Below are 19,316 nucleotides of genomic sequence, written 5' to 3'. Positions count from 1 at the left end.
GGGTTGCATTCAAAACACAAATTTAAATTAGATCGGACTAACAAATATTGACACACAGAACACAGGGAAGAGGACCCTACCCTTGCAGCCTTACGTGCTACAGGATAATGGGGAAGCAGACAGTATGTTTGGGGGTTGCAGCAGCTCTGTTGTTGGTGAGGTGGTAGAGTTATTATTGCAGGCTATAAGCTGTTCAGAACACATGGGTTATCAACTTCCACTTGAAAGTTCCGAATGTAGGGGATAAGCACAGTGTTGGGCCATAGAATTCTACAGGATGAGCGATGCTCGGGAGAAGTATTGCAGGCAATTGGATGAGGAATGTACGAGTTGTAGAGGTGAGAAAGAGGCCTTGGGAGGACCAGAGATTATGTGGTGGTAGATATCGGGAAAATAGTTCAAAGATTCAGTATATGGGGGAGACAGATTATTGATGGCTTTGTAAACCAGTGTTGGTTGTGGATACTTGAAGTGGATATGTTGTGGATAGCTTGAAGTGGATACATTGTTTAATTGGGAGACAAGGAAAGGATTTGCAGAGGGATGGAGTAGTGAGTACAGAAGTGGATTAGTAGGGCAGCAGAGTTATGGACAGACTGAAGAGGTGTAATAATGGAATGAGGGATAATGAGGTCCTAGACTCCACATGAAGTCAAGGCCATTTGAGTTACATGGGTAGTTCTGAGGACGAGTTGGTGGTCACGCTGCACAGCAAAAGAGGGTGCAGGGTGCAAAAGCACCGAAGTTGGCCCTTGGTGACTAAGTTGGCTGCTACAGGGCACAGAAGACAGCCCTTAGCCTTTTTTTTATGTCCATGTTGCATCCTCCTCTTACTCTTCTTCCACCACAGTCTCCTCATCCGGTCTGAAAGTGCAGACAGTGTGTGCGCACTGTTGGCTTTCTCACTCTGCTGCTACTCGCCAGCGTGACTTCTGCCTTTCTGCTCCCCGCCTTACATGTGCCATACTCACAAGGTGGAGCTCCACCTTGCATATGCTGGAGAGATTGTGCGAGCTGCAGCACGCGATAGTGTTTTTTTTAATTCTTTTATAAACTGTTATCTGGTATTGATATGGGGAGAAATATTGCACCTACATATTTGATAATTTATCGCCAGGTTCATAGAAAGACTTGTACATTTCAGTCCATTGTAATTAGAACAAGTAAAATTGATTTATATGTTTCATGAGTGCCATTGAGTGATTGCTGTTCCTATTACACATAAATAGGAGGAATTGAAATTGGTATTGTCCAATATCTGCAAAATTTGTTCTGTAAGTTATTCTTGCAGAGGATAAATCACATAAGTCTTTAACCCCTTTACCCCCAAGGGTGGTTTGCACGTTAATGACCGACCCAATTTTTACAATTCTGACCACTGTCCCTTTATGAGGTTATAACTCTGGAACGCTTCAATGGATCCCGGTGATTCTGTCATTGTTTTTTCCTGACATACTGTACTTCATAAAAGTGGTAAAATATATTTCATATTGCCTGCGTTCATTTGTGAAAAAAACTGAAATTTTGAGAAAATGTAGAAAATTTTGCAAATTTCCAACTTTGAATTTTTATGCAATTAAATCACAAAGATATGACACACAAAATACTTAATAAGTAACATTTTCCACATGTCTACTTTACATCAGCACAATTTCGGAACCAATTTTTTTTAAGGGAGTTATAAGGGTTAAAAGTTGACCAGCAATTTCTAATTTTTTACAACACCATTTTTTTTTTTAGGGACCACATATCATTTGAAGTCATTTTGAGGGGTCTATATGATAGAAAATAACCAAGTGTGACACCATTCTAAAAACTGCACCCCTCAAGGTGCTCGAAACCACATTCAAGAAGTTTATCAACCCTTCATGTGTTTCACAGGAATTTTTGGAATGTTTAAATAAAAATTAACATTTAACTTTTTTCACAAAAAATTTACTTCAGCTCCAATTTATTTTATTTTACCAAGGGTAACAGGAGAAAATGGACCCCAAAAGTTGTTGTACAATTTGTCCTGAGTACGCCGATACCCCATATGTGGGGGTAAACCACTGTTTGGGCGCATGGCAGAGCTCGGAAGCGAAGAGGCGCCATTTGACTTTTCAATGAAAAATTGACTGGAATTGAGATGGGATGCCATGTTGCGTTGGGATAGCCCCTGATGTGCCTAAACATTGAAACACCCCACAAGTGACACCATTTTGGAAAGTAGACCCCCTAAGGAACTTATCTAAATGTGTGGTGAGCTCTTTGACCCATTAAGTGATTCACAGAAGTTTATAATGCAGAGCCGTAAAATTAAAAAATCATATTTTTTCACAAAAATAATTTTTTCGCCCCCAATTTATTATTCTCCCAAGGGTAAGAGGACAAATTGTACAACAACTTTTGGGGTCCAATTTCTTCTAAGTACGCTGATACCCAATATGTGGGGGTAAACCACTGTTTGGGTGCAAAGGAGCGCTCGGAAGGGAAGGAGCGCCGTTTGACTTTTCAATGCACTTTTCCTGGTTCTCCTCTTATCTCTCTGACTGATCCTTCACTGTATCTTTTGCTGGTTCCTCCTCCTCTCACCTTCCCCTTACTGTTGGGGTTCCTCAAGGATCAGTCCTAGGTCCCCTCCTTTTCTCTTTTTGTCCAATAGGGGCAGTATACAATCAGTAGATTTGGTTTCCAGTACCATCTCTATGCTGATGACACCCAATTATACACTTCTTCTCCTGTTATCACGCCAACCTTTTTAGTAAACACCAGTGATTGTCTTACCGCTGTCTCTAACATCATGTCCTCCCTCTATCTGAAACTGAACCTGTCAAAAACTGAACTCCTCGTGTTTTCTCCCTCTATTAACCTACCTTTGCCTGACATTGCCATCTCCGTGTGCGGGTCCATCATTACTCCAAAGCAACATGCCCGCTGCCTTGGGGTCATACTTGATTCCGAGCTTTCATTCACCCCCCACATCCGATCACTGGCTCGCTCTTCTTATCTGCATCTCAAAAACATTTCTAAAATTCGACCTTTTCTTACTTTCGACTCTGCAAAAACTCTTACTGTTTCACTTATTCATTCTCGTCTGGACTATTGTAACTGTCTACTAATTGGCCTCCCTCTTACAAAACTCTCCCCGCTCCAATCTGTCCTGAATTCTGCAGCCAGGATCATATTCCTCACCAACCGTTACACCGATGCCTCTACCTTGTGCCAGTCATTACACTGGTTACCCATGCACTCAAGAATCCAGTACAAAACTACTACCCTCATCCACAAAGCACTCCATGGCTCAGCACCACCCTACATCTCCTCTATCGTCTGTCAACCACCCTACCCATGCCCTCCGCTCCGCTAATGACCTCAGGTTAGCATCCTCAATAATCAGAAACTCCCATTCCCGTCTCCAAGACTTAACACGTGCTGCACCGATTCTTTGTAATGCACTACCTAGGTTAATACGATTAATCCCCAATCCTCACAGTTTTAAGCGTGCCCTAAAAACTCATTTGTTCAGATTGGCCTACCACATCAACGCATTAACCTAACTATTCCTATGTGGCCCATTCAACAACAAAAAAAAACAATCAGGTTCCTCGCAACATGTTCTCATACACTTTATGCAGTTAATAGCCCTCTGTGTCTGTACTGCTACATACTTAGGCAGTTAACTGGTTCATGCAGCTTTACATGAACACCTGAGCCTTACACTATGGCTGGTCCGAATAACTAAAGCAATTGTTACCATCCACCTCTCGTGTCTCCCCTTTTCCTCATAGTTTGTAAGCTTGCGAGCAGGGCCCTCATTCCTCTTGGTATCCATTTTGAACTGTGATTTCTGTTATGCTATAATGTCTATTGTCTGTACAAGTCCCCTCTATAATTTGTAAAGCGCTGCGGAATATGTTGGTGCTATATAAATAAAATTATTATCAGGGTCAGATTCTGGCTCAGTACACTGCGAGGGCAATGTAGTGATCTGAGTCAATGGAACAGCATAATCTAGCTGTGGCTGTGCATCTCTGCACTCCATGTCCGATTCATCTTGTAATGGGCTTTTAGCAATTTCCCTCTCTAACCCAGGCACGGTATGTGTAAAGAGCTCCATGGAGTAAACTGTAGTGTCGCCTGCCGCATCCTTCACCTTTGGTTTGGGTGAAGGACACAAGGAAGCGACTTGTTCCTGACCAGGAGCATCCACTGACGACTCGCTGCTTTTAGATTTCGAACCTTCTGAAGAGGAGGCGAAAGAGCTAGAGGCTGAGTCAGCAAGGAAAGCCAAAACTTTTTCCTGCTGCTCCGGCTTTAAAAGCTGTTTTCCTACTCCCAGATAAGGGAGCCTTCGAGGCCTTGTGTAGCCAGACGATGACGCTGGCTCAAAACCTCGAGCCTTTGGTGCTATTTTGCTTTTCCCACTACCACCAGATGCTTCACCACCACCACCATCAGTACCAGCTGGCAACGACCGCCCACGGCCTCTTCCACCAGACTTCCTCATTTTTGGAAAAAATCTAACCAAAATAACAACCGTTATATGGTACTGTGAAACAAGGTAGAAGGTGTATATAAACTTGTGGAGAATTTAAATCTCCCTTTTTTTTTTTGGGGGGGGGGGGAGACTGCAATAAAACTCAGGCCCAGTGTATTACACTACACAATGTAAGTGGCAGAACGTGGCTGGAAGATATATCAAGTATGGCAGCAATAAAAAGGACTGCTGCACACAAGTGTGGACAAATAAGAGAACTGTGCAGAAAGGAGCAACAGGATTTTTGCTTTTAAAAAAGCAGTTGGTTTGCACAGCGGCGTACAAACAGCAATGCAGCTATCAGGGAGCCTAATAAGTCAGCCTAATAAGCTACAGAGCTGATGCACAAAAATATAAACTCCACCGTCCCTGCAAAGAAAACGTGGTGTTGGACAGTGGAAATCGCTACAGCACAAGCAGTTTCGGGGTTAATCTTTCCTCCCTAACTATATCCCTTCTTCTGATACAGCTGCAGCAACCTCTCCCTATGCTAAGATCGTCAGAAGTAAGATGGCGGTCGGCGTGCACGCCCCATTATAGCCCCTGTGACGCCGCAGAAAGCAAGCCAATCACTGTAATGCCCTTCTCTAAGATGGTGGGGACTGAGACCTATGTCATCATGCTGCCCACACTCTGCGTCCTCCTTCATTGGATGAGAAATAGCGCTGAAAGCGTCATACAAAACGCGACTTTGGCGTGAAGATCGCCAACCTCATGGCCGATCCCACACTAGGATCGGATCGGGTTTCACGAAACCCGACTTTGCCGAAAGTCGGCGATTTTTGAATTTGTCCGATTCATTTCGCTCAACCCTACTACTTACTATTCCTAGTACATAACCCTTATTACGTTCTGGAAAGTTCCCATCTTTGCACAGGAGTCTCCTTCATTGATTTGTGGAAGTCGTGACTCTGGTCTGCCAATACTATCAGCTAAAGGCATCAAAACCCAGTTAAGACCCACACAATTTCCAGAGCATGACAGGAAAGCAGCTTAGTCATGATTATCGCTCTCGGACACTTTACACATATGACGTCATTTGCATCACAGTTCTGTTTTTCAGACAGCACACTAAACGATGAAGGTCAATGTGCACACGAGAAATTCTTTTCCATACCAACCAGTCGTTTGTGTGCATGCAATAATCTCATCCATTTAATGTACTGTATGAGACTGCTATTCTTACAAATGGTCATTGCCCCATTCTGCGATGTGAACAAGGGGACAAATCTGCATACAGATCAAGTCACGCCTCCTATTTTATTTGCTGAAGATCTCATCCAGACGTACATGCATATCGTTTAAGCATGGACTGCTAATGCGCTGACTGCCCACGTCTGTCTTAACCTGAGCACATACCGTATGTTTCTATGAGGCTGTCCTGCTTGGGTCGGGAGACCCACAGCCAGTCTATGCATTGTCGTCCAATCTCGGACTGATTTGCATGGATGTCTGAATGAGCTTTTAGGCTCAGTTGACCGTAACATGTACACTACACATTTAAATACTCTTAAGACTTTTTTTTCCTGGGGTTCATATTGCAGCCACGGATACATTTGAATAGGGGCACAGGAATGGCTTGAACACTGTTTTTGTAAAATGTCCTGAAAATGGTAAATGTCATTTAACGTTTTCACATAGTAATACAGGAAAGAAATATATCTTGGTACCGTGTTAGCCAGTGTATAGAAAAATATTTAGAATTGAGAGTCCTCAGTGGTTGACTGAGGTCAACCACTGAGGACTCTCAATTCTAAATATTTTTCACATAGTAAGACATTTTAATCTTCTATTATGTACAATTGAGCAGCATTCCAGTGGGAGAACACTGTAGACTCAAGTGCCAGTTGCTTTTTTTTTTTTTTTAGTGAAACCTTATGTCTAGAATAATGAATTTAAAGCAGCCAACAAATGGTTTAGTGTTTTATTAGTGGTTGTTTTATTCCCCCAGCCTTCTCCTGTGCTGCTGGGCAATACCTAGACATGGCTGTGCAAGAATGTACTCCATGTGGAAAAGGAACATACTCCTTGGGAACAGGCGTTCATTTTGAGGAGTGGACAGAACTTCCACATGGATTCAAGAGCTTTTCAAACAACGCATATGGAACGGAGTATGGGAACTGCAGCATGTAAGTGGTTTGATCACTTTATCTAAATTTTAAGTTTTTTTTTCTGAATGTTGGTGTTTTTATATTTATATATAGCAAAAAAAGAATAAGGCCCCATTCAATGTATTGCTAGCCAAACTTCAAAAAGTATTTAAGAATGCAAATCTTTCTTTTTAGGTTTTAGGGCCAGTTCTCTTGACAGAGTAAAGGGCACCAAATTCATTGAGTCACCTGCCACATGATGATTTTGGCACCTCTGCAAAGTGTTGTGTGCATCTGTGCGCTGCACCAGAAATGCTTCTCCAGTCCCTGACATTTCTGGTGTAGAAAATGCTAATAGATTTGATTAATTCAACAGATGCTGGCTCCTCCCCACATTGCAAAATATTTTTGCACAATACAAAGTTTTTACCCCACTTTTGTTGCATAAAACTTTTGATGTATTGGCTCCTTTATCCTTTGTATATTCTACCAGTGGTGTAATTTAAAGGAATTTTCCCACGAACAAGTTCATTTTTATCAATAGATCTTGCAATATCAATAAGTTCCACAATTGGATGTGTTTAAATAAAATGTTCCTGTTCTGAGATAATCTTATAAATGTGCCCCTGTTGTGCTGCGTAATGGCTGTGCCTGACCATACAGGGACATAGTCTGATCATACCGCAGCTTTTGGGCAGCGGAGAAAGTAAGAGTATACAGACAGGATAGCATATACAGCTATGGCAAAAAATTAAGAGACCACTGCAAAAATTTCAGTTTATCTGATTTTTCTCTTTATAGCTGTATATTTTTGAGTAAAATGTAAATTGTTCTTTTATTCTATAAACTACTGACTACATGTCTCCGAAGTTCCAAGCAATAGATTTTGTATTTATTTTCTGAAATGAGAAATGGGCAAAATAACCAAAAATGCATTGCTTGCAGACCTTTAATAATGCAAAAAAAGTTCATCATCCTTTAGAAACAACAATACTAATGTTTTAACTCAGGAAGAGTTCAGAAATCAATATTTTGTGGAATAACCAATATTTTTCATCACAACTTTCATACGTCTTGGCATGCTTTCCACCAGTCTTTCACATTGCTTTTGGGTGACCTTATGCCACTCCAGGTACAAAAATTTAAGTAGTTCTTCTTTGTTTGATGGCTTGTGACTATCCATCTTCGATTACATTCCAGAGGTTTTCAATGGGGTTTACATCTGAAGATTGGGCTGGCCTTGACAGGGATTTTATGTGGTGGTCCTTCATCCACACCTTGATTGACCTAGCTGTGTGGCATGAAGCATTGTCCTGCTGGAAAAACCAGTACTCGGAGATGGGGAACATTGCCTGAGCACAGTGCAGGTCGAGCTGGGTGCTCCCGTCTTCAGCTGCATCCCTCCCAAGGGGATCTGGGAAAACAGCTGCTGTTCCGGCGACCGGTGTCCAAACCTGGAACTTCCGATGCGCCACGTCATCAGGGGGCACGACCGTGATGACTTCCTGGGGCGGGTCCGCTGTTCCCGGCCGGCATCTTGCCCCTTCAGCTGTGGGAGATCCGGCGCAGTATCGGGCTGGTCAGACTTCCGTCACTCTGTGCAGCATGCTGGGTATGTCCGGGGGGTGGAGCTTCAGACATGGGTCTCTGGAGCACATGGGTTTGGCGTGTGTTCCACAGGGAGCGTGTGCAGTATGGCCCAGAGATCGTTGACATCAAGATCATCAGCAGCTTGCTCGGAAGGAGGACATATCAGATGTCTTGAAGCCAGGTAAGGCAGACTACTTAAAGACTGACAGCATACTTGACTTGGTAAAGATGGAGAGTGCTAACCGTCCTGATGTCCAGTCCTTAGACCCGGACCATGTGAGTAGGACATAGTGGGGGTATCCTAGCAGGTCACCAAATTTAGAGCTACAGGACCTTTTTTATATATTTATTTCATGATAAAGAAGCGCCTTAACATTCAACTGCAGCAACTAAACGGAAGGCTAGCAGATGTCCCCTATGCTTGACCAGACTCCCAGAAGGACACCTTAAAAAACTAGTTAAGGGTGTATGTTGGGGTTACTTAGAGGAACAGACCTCTTTACTGGGCAGCATAAGATCCATGATCAGAGAGGAAGTGCAGACTACAGTGTCAACACTAGTACCAGCACAGGCCCCCCATCCTAAGAGACCCAGATGTGATGAGGATCCGAGCTCTGAGGAAGGAGAAGTCTCTGTCTATTCTATTTCGGATTCCGGAAAATATAGTGGCTACTTCGGTGGCCAGATCAATGAGTCTATGGGTTGAGGAATTAGAAAATCAGATTAAGAACAAAACTCCTAGAGAGGAAATTTTGAAGTCATTGCCACTATTGAAAATGGCGACTGATTTTATGGCAGGCACCTCAGCAGAATCGGTCCATTTCTGTGCAAGAGACAGTGCACTATACAATGCAGCAAGGCGGGCTCTGTGGCTTAGGTCATGGACAGGGGATACCCAATCGAAGAACAAGCTTTGTTTAATACCTTTCTCCGGCCTACATGTGTTCAGACCAATACTGGACGAATTACTTGAAAAAGCGTCAGATAAAAAGAAGAACTTCCCTGAAGAAAAGCCGAAGAGCATGCCGTTCTTTCGGAGGACTTGCTCCCACCCCAGGCAGGACTATAAAGGAAAAGGGAAGACTGGAAGGTGGAGTTGCCCCCAAAGGTAGCAAGGGTGGAAGTTCTCTTCAGGATCAAAGGCCAAGACCCAGCAGGCAATGATGCCAGAAGGGTTGGGGGGAGACTCCAGCACTTCCTGGAAAACTGGCGAGAGATCACCCGGAATCCATGGATTCTAAACAGTTAAGCAGGGGTACAAAATAGAATTCACCCAGTTGCCCCCCCAGGAGATATTGCCTTCCTCAAACCCTGTCCACAGCAGTTTATCAAAGACTCCTGAGAGACCTACAAGACCTTCTACAGTTAAGAGCCATAGTCCAGGTTCCCCATTCCCAGAGGTTCTGGGGTCATTATTCAAGCCTGTTTTCTATAAAAAAAAAAACAAAAAAAAAAACAGGAGGAAAATATCGGACAATAATAAATCTCAAACCACTAAATCAGTGGGTGGCCTACAAACAACTCAAAATGGGGTCCCATAAATCTGTTATACCATTAATCCAGAAGGACTCGGTAATGAGCACACTAGATTTAAAAAGTACCTACTACCATGTACCATCCACGCCTCTCATCAGCAATACCTCAGGTTTGCTATAAAAGACCAAGGTGGAATGCAACATTTTCAATTCAGGTGCCTGCCTTTCGGTCTCTCTACTGCCCCTCGGATCTTCACCAAACTCATGGCAGAGGTTATGGCCTTCCTAAGAGAAAGACAAATTCTGATTGTCCCTTGGACGATCTGCTGCTCATAGCAGACTCTCCACAACAGATGGAAGAATACTTGACGACAATTGTCAGTCCTGGGGAGGCTCATAAATCTAAAAAAAAATCAGATTTCAGACCAGAAAAGAAGCTGTTTCTTGGAGTTCTCCTGGATTGAAGACAGGAACACTCATACCTCCCGCAGTACAAACAGACAATCAGACAGGAGATTCAGTCGATATAAAAATGGAAATACTTCTCCATAAGGAAAGTCATGAGAGTCCTGGGTCTGATGACTAAATTTATTCCCAGTGGTCAATGGAGCCAGTTCCATTCAAGACACTTACAGCAGGAGGACCTTTAAGCATGGGATGGGAGAAAGATCACTGGACAACAGGATGCGGTTATCTGAAGAGGTTAAAAGATCACTGTCATGGTGGACCACTACAACAAACCTCGAAAAAGGAAGACCCTGGAGAATGTTTCTGTGTGTGAACATCACTATGGATGCAAGCCTCAAAGGCTGCGGGGCTTACATGGAAGGAAGTTACCTCCAAGGAACGTGGCCCACGTATGCAACAGGTCTTCAAACCACAGAGGGCTCAGAGCAGTCTGGGAAGCACTGAAGAGATAACTGGAAGAGTTAAAAGATCGACAGGTCAGAATCTTCTCAGACAATTTGACAACAGTAGCCTTCCTGCTACATCAGGGAGGTCCAAGGCACCGTCACTTGCAGGATCTGTCAAACGCAATATTTTCCTGGGCAGAGCTCACAGTAAAGTCAATCATGACAGTACACCTGAAAGGCTTGAAAAATCAGGTGGCAGACTTCCTAAGCAGGGAGAAGGTGTAACCCGCAGAGTGGTCCCTAAACCAGGAGGTCTTTTTTCAGCTGCCCCAGAACTGGGGCACACTGTAAATTGATCTCTTTGCCTCAAGGAAAAATACCAAAACAAAAAAGTTTTTCTCTTTAAATCCAGGAGATAGCCCGACAACGATAGACGCCTTGGCACAGAGCTAGAATGAGACTCGCTTACGCCTTCCCACCACTTGCTCTAATACAGAGTCCTGAGAAAGATCCAGGAGACCCAGCCATTGGTAATCCTAATAGTCCAATATTGGCCCAAAAGGATCTGGTTCTCCCTATTGAAGTGGATGGCCTTGGAAGATCCAGTCCATCTACCAGCAAGACAGGACCTCTTAATTCGTCAAATGCTAGAAATTTTACAACTGTCAGCTTGGATCCTGAGGAGATCCAGAGGTCAAAAGGCTTGTCTGAACTAGTTATTGCTACCATCCAAAACAGCAAGGAAGCCGGTGATTTTAGCAATATATCAGGTGGTCTGGAAGACCTTCTGCTCACAAAGTACAATTCCAGTATCCATCTCTCAGGGCCCAGATATCCCCCAGATCCTGGACTTTCTTCAGCCTGGCTTTGATAAAGGTTTGAGGCCTAGTACATTGAAATTGCAAATTTCAGCCCTGAGTCCTTTTTTTTTTTTTTTAACTTTCCTCTAGCTAAACATCCCTGGGTAGCGAGATTTGTTAAAGCTACTCAACGTTTCAGGCCCACAATACGTAGCTCAGTACCCCCCCTGGGATCTTATCCTGGTTCTGAACGGACTATGCAGAGAACCATATGAGCCCCTAGACCAGGCACACCTAAGGTCGGTGACTTTCAAGGCTCTCTTTCTAATAGCAATAACATTGGCGAGATGTATTGGCGAGATTCAGGCCCTCTCCATAAGGGACCCATATTTGAAGATTCAAGACGACTGTATTGTGTTAAGCCTGGATCCCGCCTTCCTTTCTCAAAGTTGCTTCAGACTTCCACAGAAATCAGGAAATTGCGTTGCCAGCTTTCTGCCAAAACTATAGCAATGAGAAGAAGCTCTCTCTTCACTCATTGGACGTAAAGAGAACAATTCTTCATTACTTAAAGATCAGAGAGCTGGAGAGTGGACTCTAATCTCTTCATCTAGATGGCTGGAAGAAATAGAGGGAAGAAAGCGTCCAAAGCTACTCTAGCTAAATGTATAAAATCAGTTATTAGCACAGCATATGTCTCGACAGGAAAGACCCTACCAGAAAGCCTCAAGGCTCATTTGTTGAGAGCAATCTCGGCTTCGTGGGCAGAAAGCACAGAGGCTTCCATGGACGAGATATGCAGGGTCACAACTTGGTCTAAGTCAAATACCTTTTGCAGGGATTATAAGTAGTGTTGAGCATTCCGATACCGCAAGTATCGGGTATCGGCCGATATTTGCGGTATCGGAATTCCGATACAGAGTTCCGATATTTTTGCGATATCTGGATCGGGATGAATATTCATGTGTAAAATAAAGAATAAAAATGAAAAATATGGATATACTCACCCTCGGACGCGCCCTGGTTGTAACCGCTGCAACCGGCAGCCTCCGTTCCTAAGAATGAGCGAGTGAAGGACCTGCGATGACGTCGCGGCTTGTGATTGGTCGCATGAGCGGTCACGCGACCGATCACAAGCCACGACGTCATCGAAGGTCCTTCACCCTGCATTCTTAGGAACGGAGGCTGCCGGTTACACCGCTAAGGTCCAGGGTCCGCCGGAGGGGTGAGTATATCCATATTTTTTATTTTTATTCTTTATTTTATACATGAATATGGATCCCAGGGCCTGAAGAAGGAGAGTTTCCTCTCCTTCAGACCCTGGGAACCATTCCAGGATCACTTCCGATATTTGTCCCATTGACTTGTATTGGTATTGGGTATCGGTATCGGCGATATCCGATATTATAAGTTGGACGTTCTGTCAAACCAACAGACAGCCTTTGGGAGGAAAGTCCTCCAAGCAGTAATCATGCCCTAATAGGAATTCTTTGGTATTTCTCCTGGTGGTGCTGTCAGGAGGGACATCCTGGAAAGTAGTCCTACCGGTAATGGTGTTTCCAGGAGTCCATCAAGACAGCACCCCTTATATACCCTCCCTTCGATTTCCTGTCTATGTGATATGAATATGTGTAGAGAGGAAGTTCAATAAAATAGCGTTGCATCCATCCTGGTGTGGTACTTGGGAAAATCACTGAAGGGTGGAAGTAGGGAGGGGCTATTTAACCTCTTCTGTGTTCCTGTCCCTATCAAGGATATGAAAGACAACCTCCTGGTGGTGCTGTCATGATGGACTCCTGGAAACACCATTACCGGTAGGACTAATTCCTACTTATTTGTTATTTTGACCATTTCTCATTTGCAGAAAATAAATACAAAATGTATTGCTTGGAACTTCAGAGACATGTTGTCAGTAGTTTATAGAATAAAATAATTAACATTTTGCTCAAAAATATACCTATAAAGAGAAAAATCAGACAAACTGAACATTTTGCAGTGGTCTCTTAATTTTTGCCAGAGCTGTATATGTTGTATAGGGGTGTAAGCGCATGACCACTACTTCAAAGGATTTGGTCCAGGTACCTAGAATATGAAAAAAGGATCAAAATCCTGCATATTGGCAGCTATTTGCAATGTCCCCTTTAAACTTTAAAATAAATAACACCATGTCATGGAAAACAAGTCACTATTTGACAAATTTTCTCCCCATGCAAAATTTCAAAGTAAAATGCTTCCATCTCATAAAAATTTGCCTTCTTTGACCTCCTTTTTCTTTTCAGCATCTTGCCTAGCCTCTGTTAGGAAATGCTTCAGTTGTGCTATGAAATCTATATAAGGGTGGAAACCTCCAACCATTGTTTAAGAAGGAGTCTTCTGGCCATCATATGCACAGTGACTTGAATAAATATTCATACCCTGTGAAAATTTTCACATTACACCCACTTAATTATATTTTATTTGCATTTTATGCAATATACGATCACAAAATAGTAAGTGTTTATGAAGAGTAAAGGTTGTGATACATGGTTTTCTAAATATTTTGAAAATCGAAATCTTAACATTGTTATGTGCATTTCTATTAAGTCTCCCTGATTTAATACTTTGTGGGACTACCTTTCAATGCAATTAATGCTGAAAGGCTTTTGGGGTTTGTCCAGGGGCATAGATAGAAATAAATAATATTTGGCGGCTCACAGAAGAGCACATTTCACAACTTTGAAACCCTTACAAAGTAATTTTCCACTTTCTTCCTATTGAAGCCTAGATTCCCCTTTCATTGCACCCATAAAATATGATGCCAGCAAAAGAGCTACACAAACACTGTATGATATCCCCACAGTGAATCCCTCCACAGTACCCTCCAATGCACAGTATGATGATTCTACTGGACCCCCTTCTACTCCCCCGGTAAAGTATTGTGACCCCCCAACACTGTATGATCCCTGAACTGTGACCCTTGCATAGCCCTCCATGCAGTATAATGGGCCTACATGCAGTATAATAGCCCCACACAGTATGATGGTCCGAACACAAACCTTCCTACTGAATAAATTCTTGTATATAGCATATGAGGTGCAGGTAGAGGGAGGGGGACGAAGGAGCTTACCACGCTGGAAATGTATAGCTGAAAATTGACTTGGAGTTCCTCCTGAGGGTGCCGTTTCCACTGGTGATCACAGGAAAGTAGACGGAAAAACATGGAAAAAATTCTGGTACAAAGATTCAGGGGAAATTTGATTTATTTATTGAAAAAAGGTTAAAACCTTAAAAGGCTATGCTTTTTCCCGTTTTTTGGTCTGTTTTTTGCCCCCCCCCCCCACACACATAGCCCTGCATACAGTATAATGACCCCCCACAAAATCCTGCATACAGTACAATGGCTCCCACATATCCTTCCAATTGTTATAATGGTCCCCACATAGCCCTACAAATAGTATAATGGCCCCCACATAGCCCTCCATATAGTCCTCCATATAGTATAATGCACCCGAGCCCTCCATATAGTATTTATTTATATAGCACCATTGATTCCATAATGCACTCCCCATAGTCCTCTATATAGTATAATGCACTCCCCATAGTCCTCCATACAGTGTTATGGCCACTGCAATGTACTCACTGATTTTACAAAAATAAATACAATATTCTTCTTGTTTTTTGCCTGGTATTGTCTGTGAAGCAAACATTCTGAAGCATTGTCTTCACTGCTTGGCACAGCGGGGCTGGGATGCTAATATAGTTGAATGCTGGCACATAAACCCTCCAACTCACGGGCCACATAGAATCTGCCGCCATTGGCGGTACACTACTGGGTATCTCTTAACCAGCTTTGCAAAGAAGAATGGACAAAAACTTCATCTTCTAAATGCTTAATCTAGCTGTAACTCGGTGAGATTGGATGGAGAGCATCCGTGGACAGCAATTTTCAATTCTTATGTTTTCTATGCACAAACGCTTTCACTGCCCTATATAAGTACCAAAAGCTGCATGAATAAACGCACTAACTGCCTTTGCGAAAGGGGATTCTAAAATAGAAATTAAGCCAATTTATATAAATGCGCTATATAGTACTATAAAAGAAAAGGATCATATAAATGGAAGTCATGGTTGACACTCTGTAGACTGGATGAAACGCGTGTAGGCATGTCAAACCACCAGGATAGGTGGGGTTCTTCTATTGTCTGTTAAGGGAGAGGTATGTGAAGATCCGAGGTAAAAATATGAATACTGCTGCATCTAATGTTGTAGAGGCTGGGATAGATTGAGTAGGTCAGCAATGTTTTCAGCGTTCCAGCTGAAACATGTAGGATTGCTTTTCAACTTGTTTTTGCCCACGGGTAATCTCGTAGCAGGTGACGTTACTTTTTCTGCAAGTGGCAGTTTGTTTTTCCTGAAGTGTTTGTACCAGCGATCCCGGCTGGAACGCTGAAAACACCGTGCTACGATGTTCTGACCGACCCGATCTATCCCTAACTCTACAGCATTATATGCAGCCATATTCTTATACCTACTTTGGGTATTCATGGACCTTTCATTTTACCAACAGTAGAAGATTTCCCCCATCTCAGATGTTTGACACAGAGCCTCAAGTAGCTTTCATGTGTTTCATTCCGTCTACACAGGAAGGCACAGTGACTTAAATTTCTATGATCCTTTTAATTTATATACGCTATGTTCACATTGCATTGGGTGCACGGTACTATATAGCAAATGTACATCTCTTCCTTTCAATTTTCAAGTCTTGCCACCGTTTCTCAGTGGGATTTAGGTCTGGACTGTGACATCCACACACATAAATATGCTTTGGTCTAAACCATTCCATTGTAGCTCTGGCAGCATGTTTAGGGTCATTATTCTGCTGGAAGGTAAATCTAGGCCGCAGTTTCCAATCTTTCGTAGCCTCCAGGATTGTCCTGTATTTAGCTACATCCACCTTCCTATCAACCCTGACCAGCTTCTCTGTGCCCGTGGAAGAAATGCTTCTCCACAGCATAATACTGCCACCAGGGGCGTAATGACTGCAGGTGCCGAGTTTGCAATCAGGCTCGTGAGCCTGATTCCTCAGAAACAGCAGAAACTTCAACTTAATATGCGTCTTTGGACACCATCCAGTGGGTGTATTGCGGTGGACAGACCCATCAGGTCAGTGTGTGGCAACACATGCTATCAGCCAATTAGAGACCAGCAGCTGACTGCATGGTAATGATGTCATGCAGGGGCGGATTATCAGAGGGTCAATATGGGCGGTAGCCCAGGGCCCAGTGGTGTGGGGGGGCCCTGGGCTACCGCACAGCCACAGATTGACCCTCCGATAATCGTCTGTGAATGCCCGCCGGCCAGTAGCAAAGCTACCAGAGGGGCAGAGGGTGCTGTCGCCCCGGAGCTCAGAGGGGCCCACCTGGAGCTAATGCCAATGCTAATTATATCGGTGTGCACAGCACGCCGATATATGTAAGCTCCACTGTAGTGCAGAGAGACCTGATCTCCCTGCACTACAGCTGTCTGTTCTATAGACCAGGACGCTGAATGCAACTGTACCTCTAAGCTGCAGGGGTCCAACTGCAGACACGCCCACATTGCATGCTGTGTCTGCAGGGGAGACCTCACAGCGCAGGGCACCGGCTTCTTCCTGCTGAGAGGAGCAGGAGAGAGTCAGGACGCTGCTTCTTCCCTCCCTGAGCCCTGCATACAGGAGCAGGACAGGAGATAAATAGGACGACGTAGGAGCTCAGGCTGCAGGGGCTGGAGGTGACTGCACTGTGCAGTGAGGAGGAGGCAGGACGGACACTGTTCCCCTCCTGACATGTCCCTGAGGTTTCTTGCATCCGTTTTGCTCTGTCTCTTTCAATCTGTCTCGCCCTCTGTCTCTTTCAATCTGTCTCGCCCTCTGTCTCTTTCAATCTGTCTCGCCCTCTTTCTCTTTCAATCTGTCTCGCCCTCTGTCTCTTTCAATCTGTCTCTTTCAATCTGTCTCGCTCTGTCTCGCTGGAGGACACACTGGGGCAGATTGCTGGAGACACTGGGGAAGATTGCTGGAGACACTGGGGCAATGCTGGAGACACTGGGGCAATGCTGGAGACACTGGGGCAGATTGCTGGACACACTGGTGGTAATATGCTGAACACACTGGGGCAGATTGCTGGACACACTGTCTGGGGGCAATGCTGGACACACTGGGGCAGATTGCTGGACACGCTGGGGGCAATATGCTGGAGTCAGACACTGGGGCAGGTTGCTGGAGACACTGTCTGGGGCAATGCTGGACACACTGGGGCAGATTGCGGGACACTGGGGCAATATGCTGGACATACTAGGGCAGATTGCTGGACACTCTGGGGGAAACATGCTGGATACACTGGGGCAGATTGCTGGACACACTGGGGGCAGGACTGGAGGCATGGGCAGAATGTAGACACGGGGCATGATTGGAGACACGGGGCAGAATGAAAGACATGGGGCAGGATTGGATCATGGGGCAGGATGGATATGATGGAGACAGATGGGGCAGGATGGGGAGATCATATGGGGTAGAATGAATACTCATGAGGGCAGGATGCGAGAACATATGGCTGGAGCCAGGAATGAGCTAAACGGGGCCAGGGTGGGGAATAGTATTACCATAGGGGCTAATTAAGGGATATTATTGCTGCAGTGATGTATTTATTTTATTTTTTGATTATACTGTTTTAAATGGGGGGGGGGTGGTCCTGTTACTGTGCAGAGTGACACTATATCGCCTTTTTTTCTTCATGTGGTGTAATGTAGAAGTTGTGAAAAATTAAGTAAAGTGTTCTGCAAGCGGAGCTCGAGATAACTGTTATTTCCTGCAGAGACAAGTCCTGGCTGGAAGAAATGATGGCGGTCTGTGCTGGATGAAAGATGAAGGACTTCACCTAGAGACGTCACTGGTGAGTCAGTGTTACCTATACACTGACACTATACACTGTATACTATATACAGAGGTCCTGTGTACAATGTCACCAGTGATCACTGTATTACCTATACACTATATACAGAGCTCCTGTGTATAATACCACCAGTGATCTCTGTATTACCTCTACACAGACACTGCATACTAATTACACATCTCCTGTGTATAATGGCATTTATGGTGATAGTATAGTGTTTTTTTTATTACTGATCAGTATTGTAGTATTCAGTCACTATGTGGTGGTAATATGTGGTCTGGAAATGGTGTTGTGGTATTTGTCCCTTGTATGTGCTATTTGGTCACCAAGTGGTTGTAATTTGTGGTCTGGTCATGGTGCGGTGTTCCTTGTATGTGATATTATTTGATCACTGTGGTTGTAATTTATGGTCTGGTCATGGTGCGGTGGTATTTGTTCCTTGTATGTGATATTATTGGTCAAAATACACCTAAATTGTATTGCAGATTTTAACAAATATTTAATAGGTTACAGTAGAGTAGGGCCCGGCCATTTTTCTGGAGTAATCTGGTTCGCGTATATCGTGACCCCCGTCACGTGACCCCCGTCACGTGACCCCCGTCACGTGACCCCCGTCACGTGACCCCCGTCACGTGACCGGGGGGGCCCACAGTGTCTGAACAGCCCGGGGCCCTGGCTACCCTTAATTCACCCCTGATGTCATGTGCTCCCATCACTTGCAGCGCTGTGTGGAGGGCCGGCGTTAGCGGCAGGCAGTCCAGGCAGCTGCCTAGGGCCCCCGCTCCCCCAGTGGCCCCCAGCCAGTCACCTGCCGCCAGCACTGACTGCCCCCCCACCAGTGCTGACGCATTCAACTATACCGGCGTCTATGATGCCGGTACAGTTCAAAACAATGATGAGGCAGAGAACGTCAGCTGACGCTCCCTCTCCCCTCATTCCCCTCTGCCTCTGAAACTGCAGGTGCGTGATGACATCATATCATCGCATACCTGCTATGTGCCGGGCAGACTGCAGCTGCTGAGACCGGAGGTGAGCCTTGAGCATTGGAAGCAGCACGAGGAGAGGTGAGGATTGTTTGTT

The 19,316-nt window shown here is 44.4% G+C and overlaps 1 protein-coding gene across 1 annotated transcript in view; it reads left to right on the top strand.

The window, feature by feature from the left end:
- The window catches only part of ELAPOR1 (endosome-lysosome associated apoptosis and autophagy regulator 1), a 349,091-nt gene that overhangs the window by 151,051 nt on the left and 178,724 nt on the right, over positions 1–19,316 (top strand). Inside the window, exon 3 of the mRNA XM_069756493.1 lies at positions 6,471–6,648. Coding sequence (XP_069612594.1) covers positions 6,471–6,648 — 178 coding nt within the window. The remainder of the gene's footprint in view (positions 1–6,470; positions 6,649–19,316) is intronic.

Source organism: Ranitomeya imitator, chromosome 3 (assembly GCF_032444005.1).
Source record: "Ranitomeya imitator isolate aRanImi1 chromosome 3, aRanImi1.pri, whole genome shotgun sequence".
NCBI classification, from domain to species: Eukaryota; Metazoa; Chordata; class Amphibia; order Anura; family Dendrobatidae; genus Ranitomeya; species Ranitomeya imitator.
This window is presented reverse-complemented; position numbering and strand designations above follow the sequence as displayed.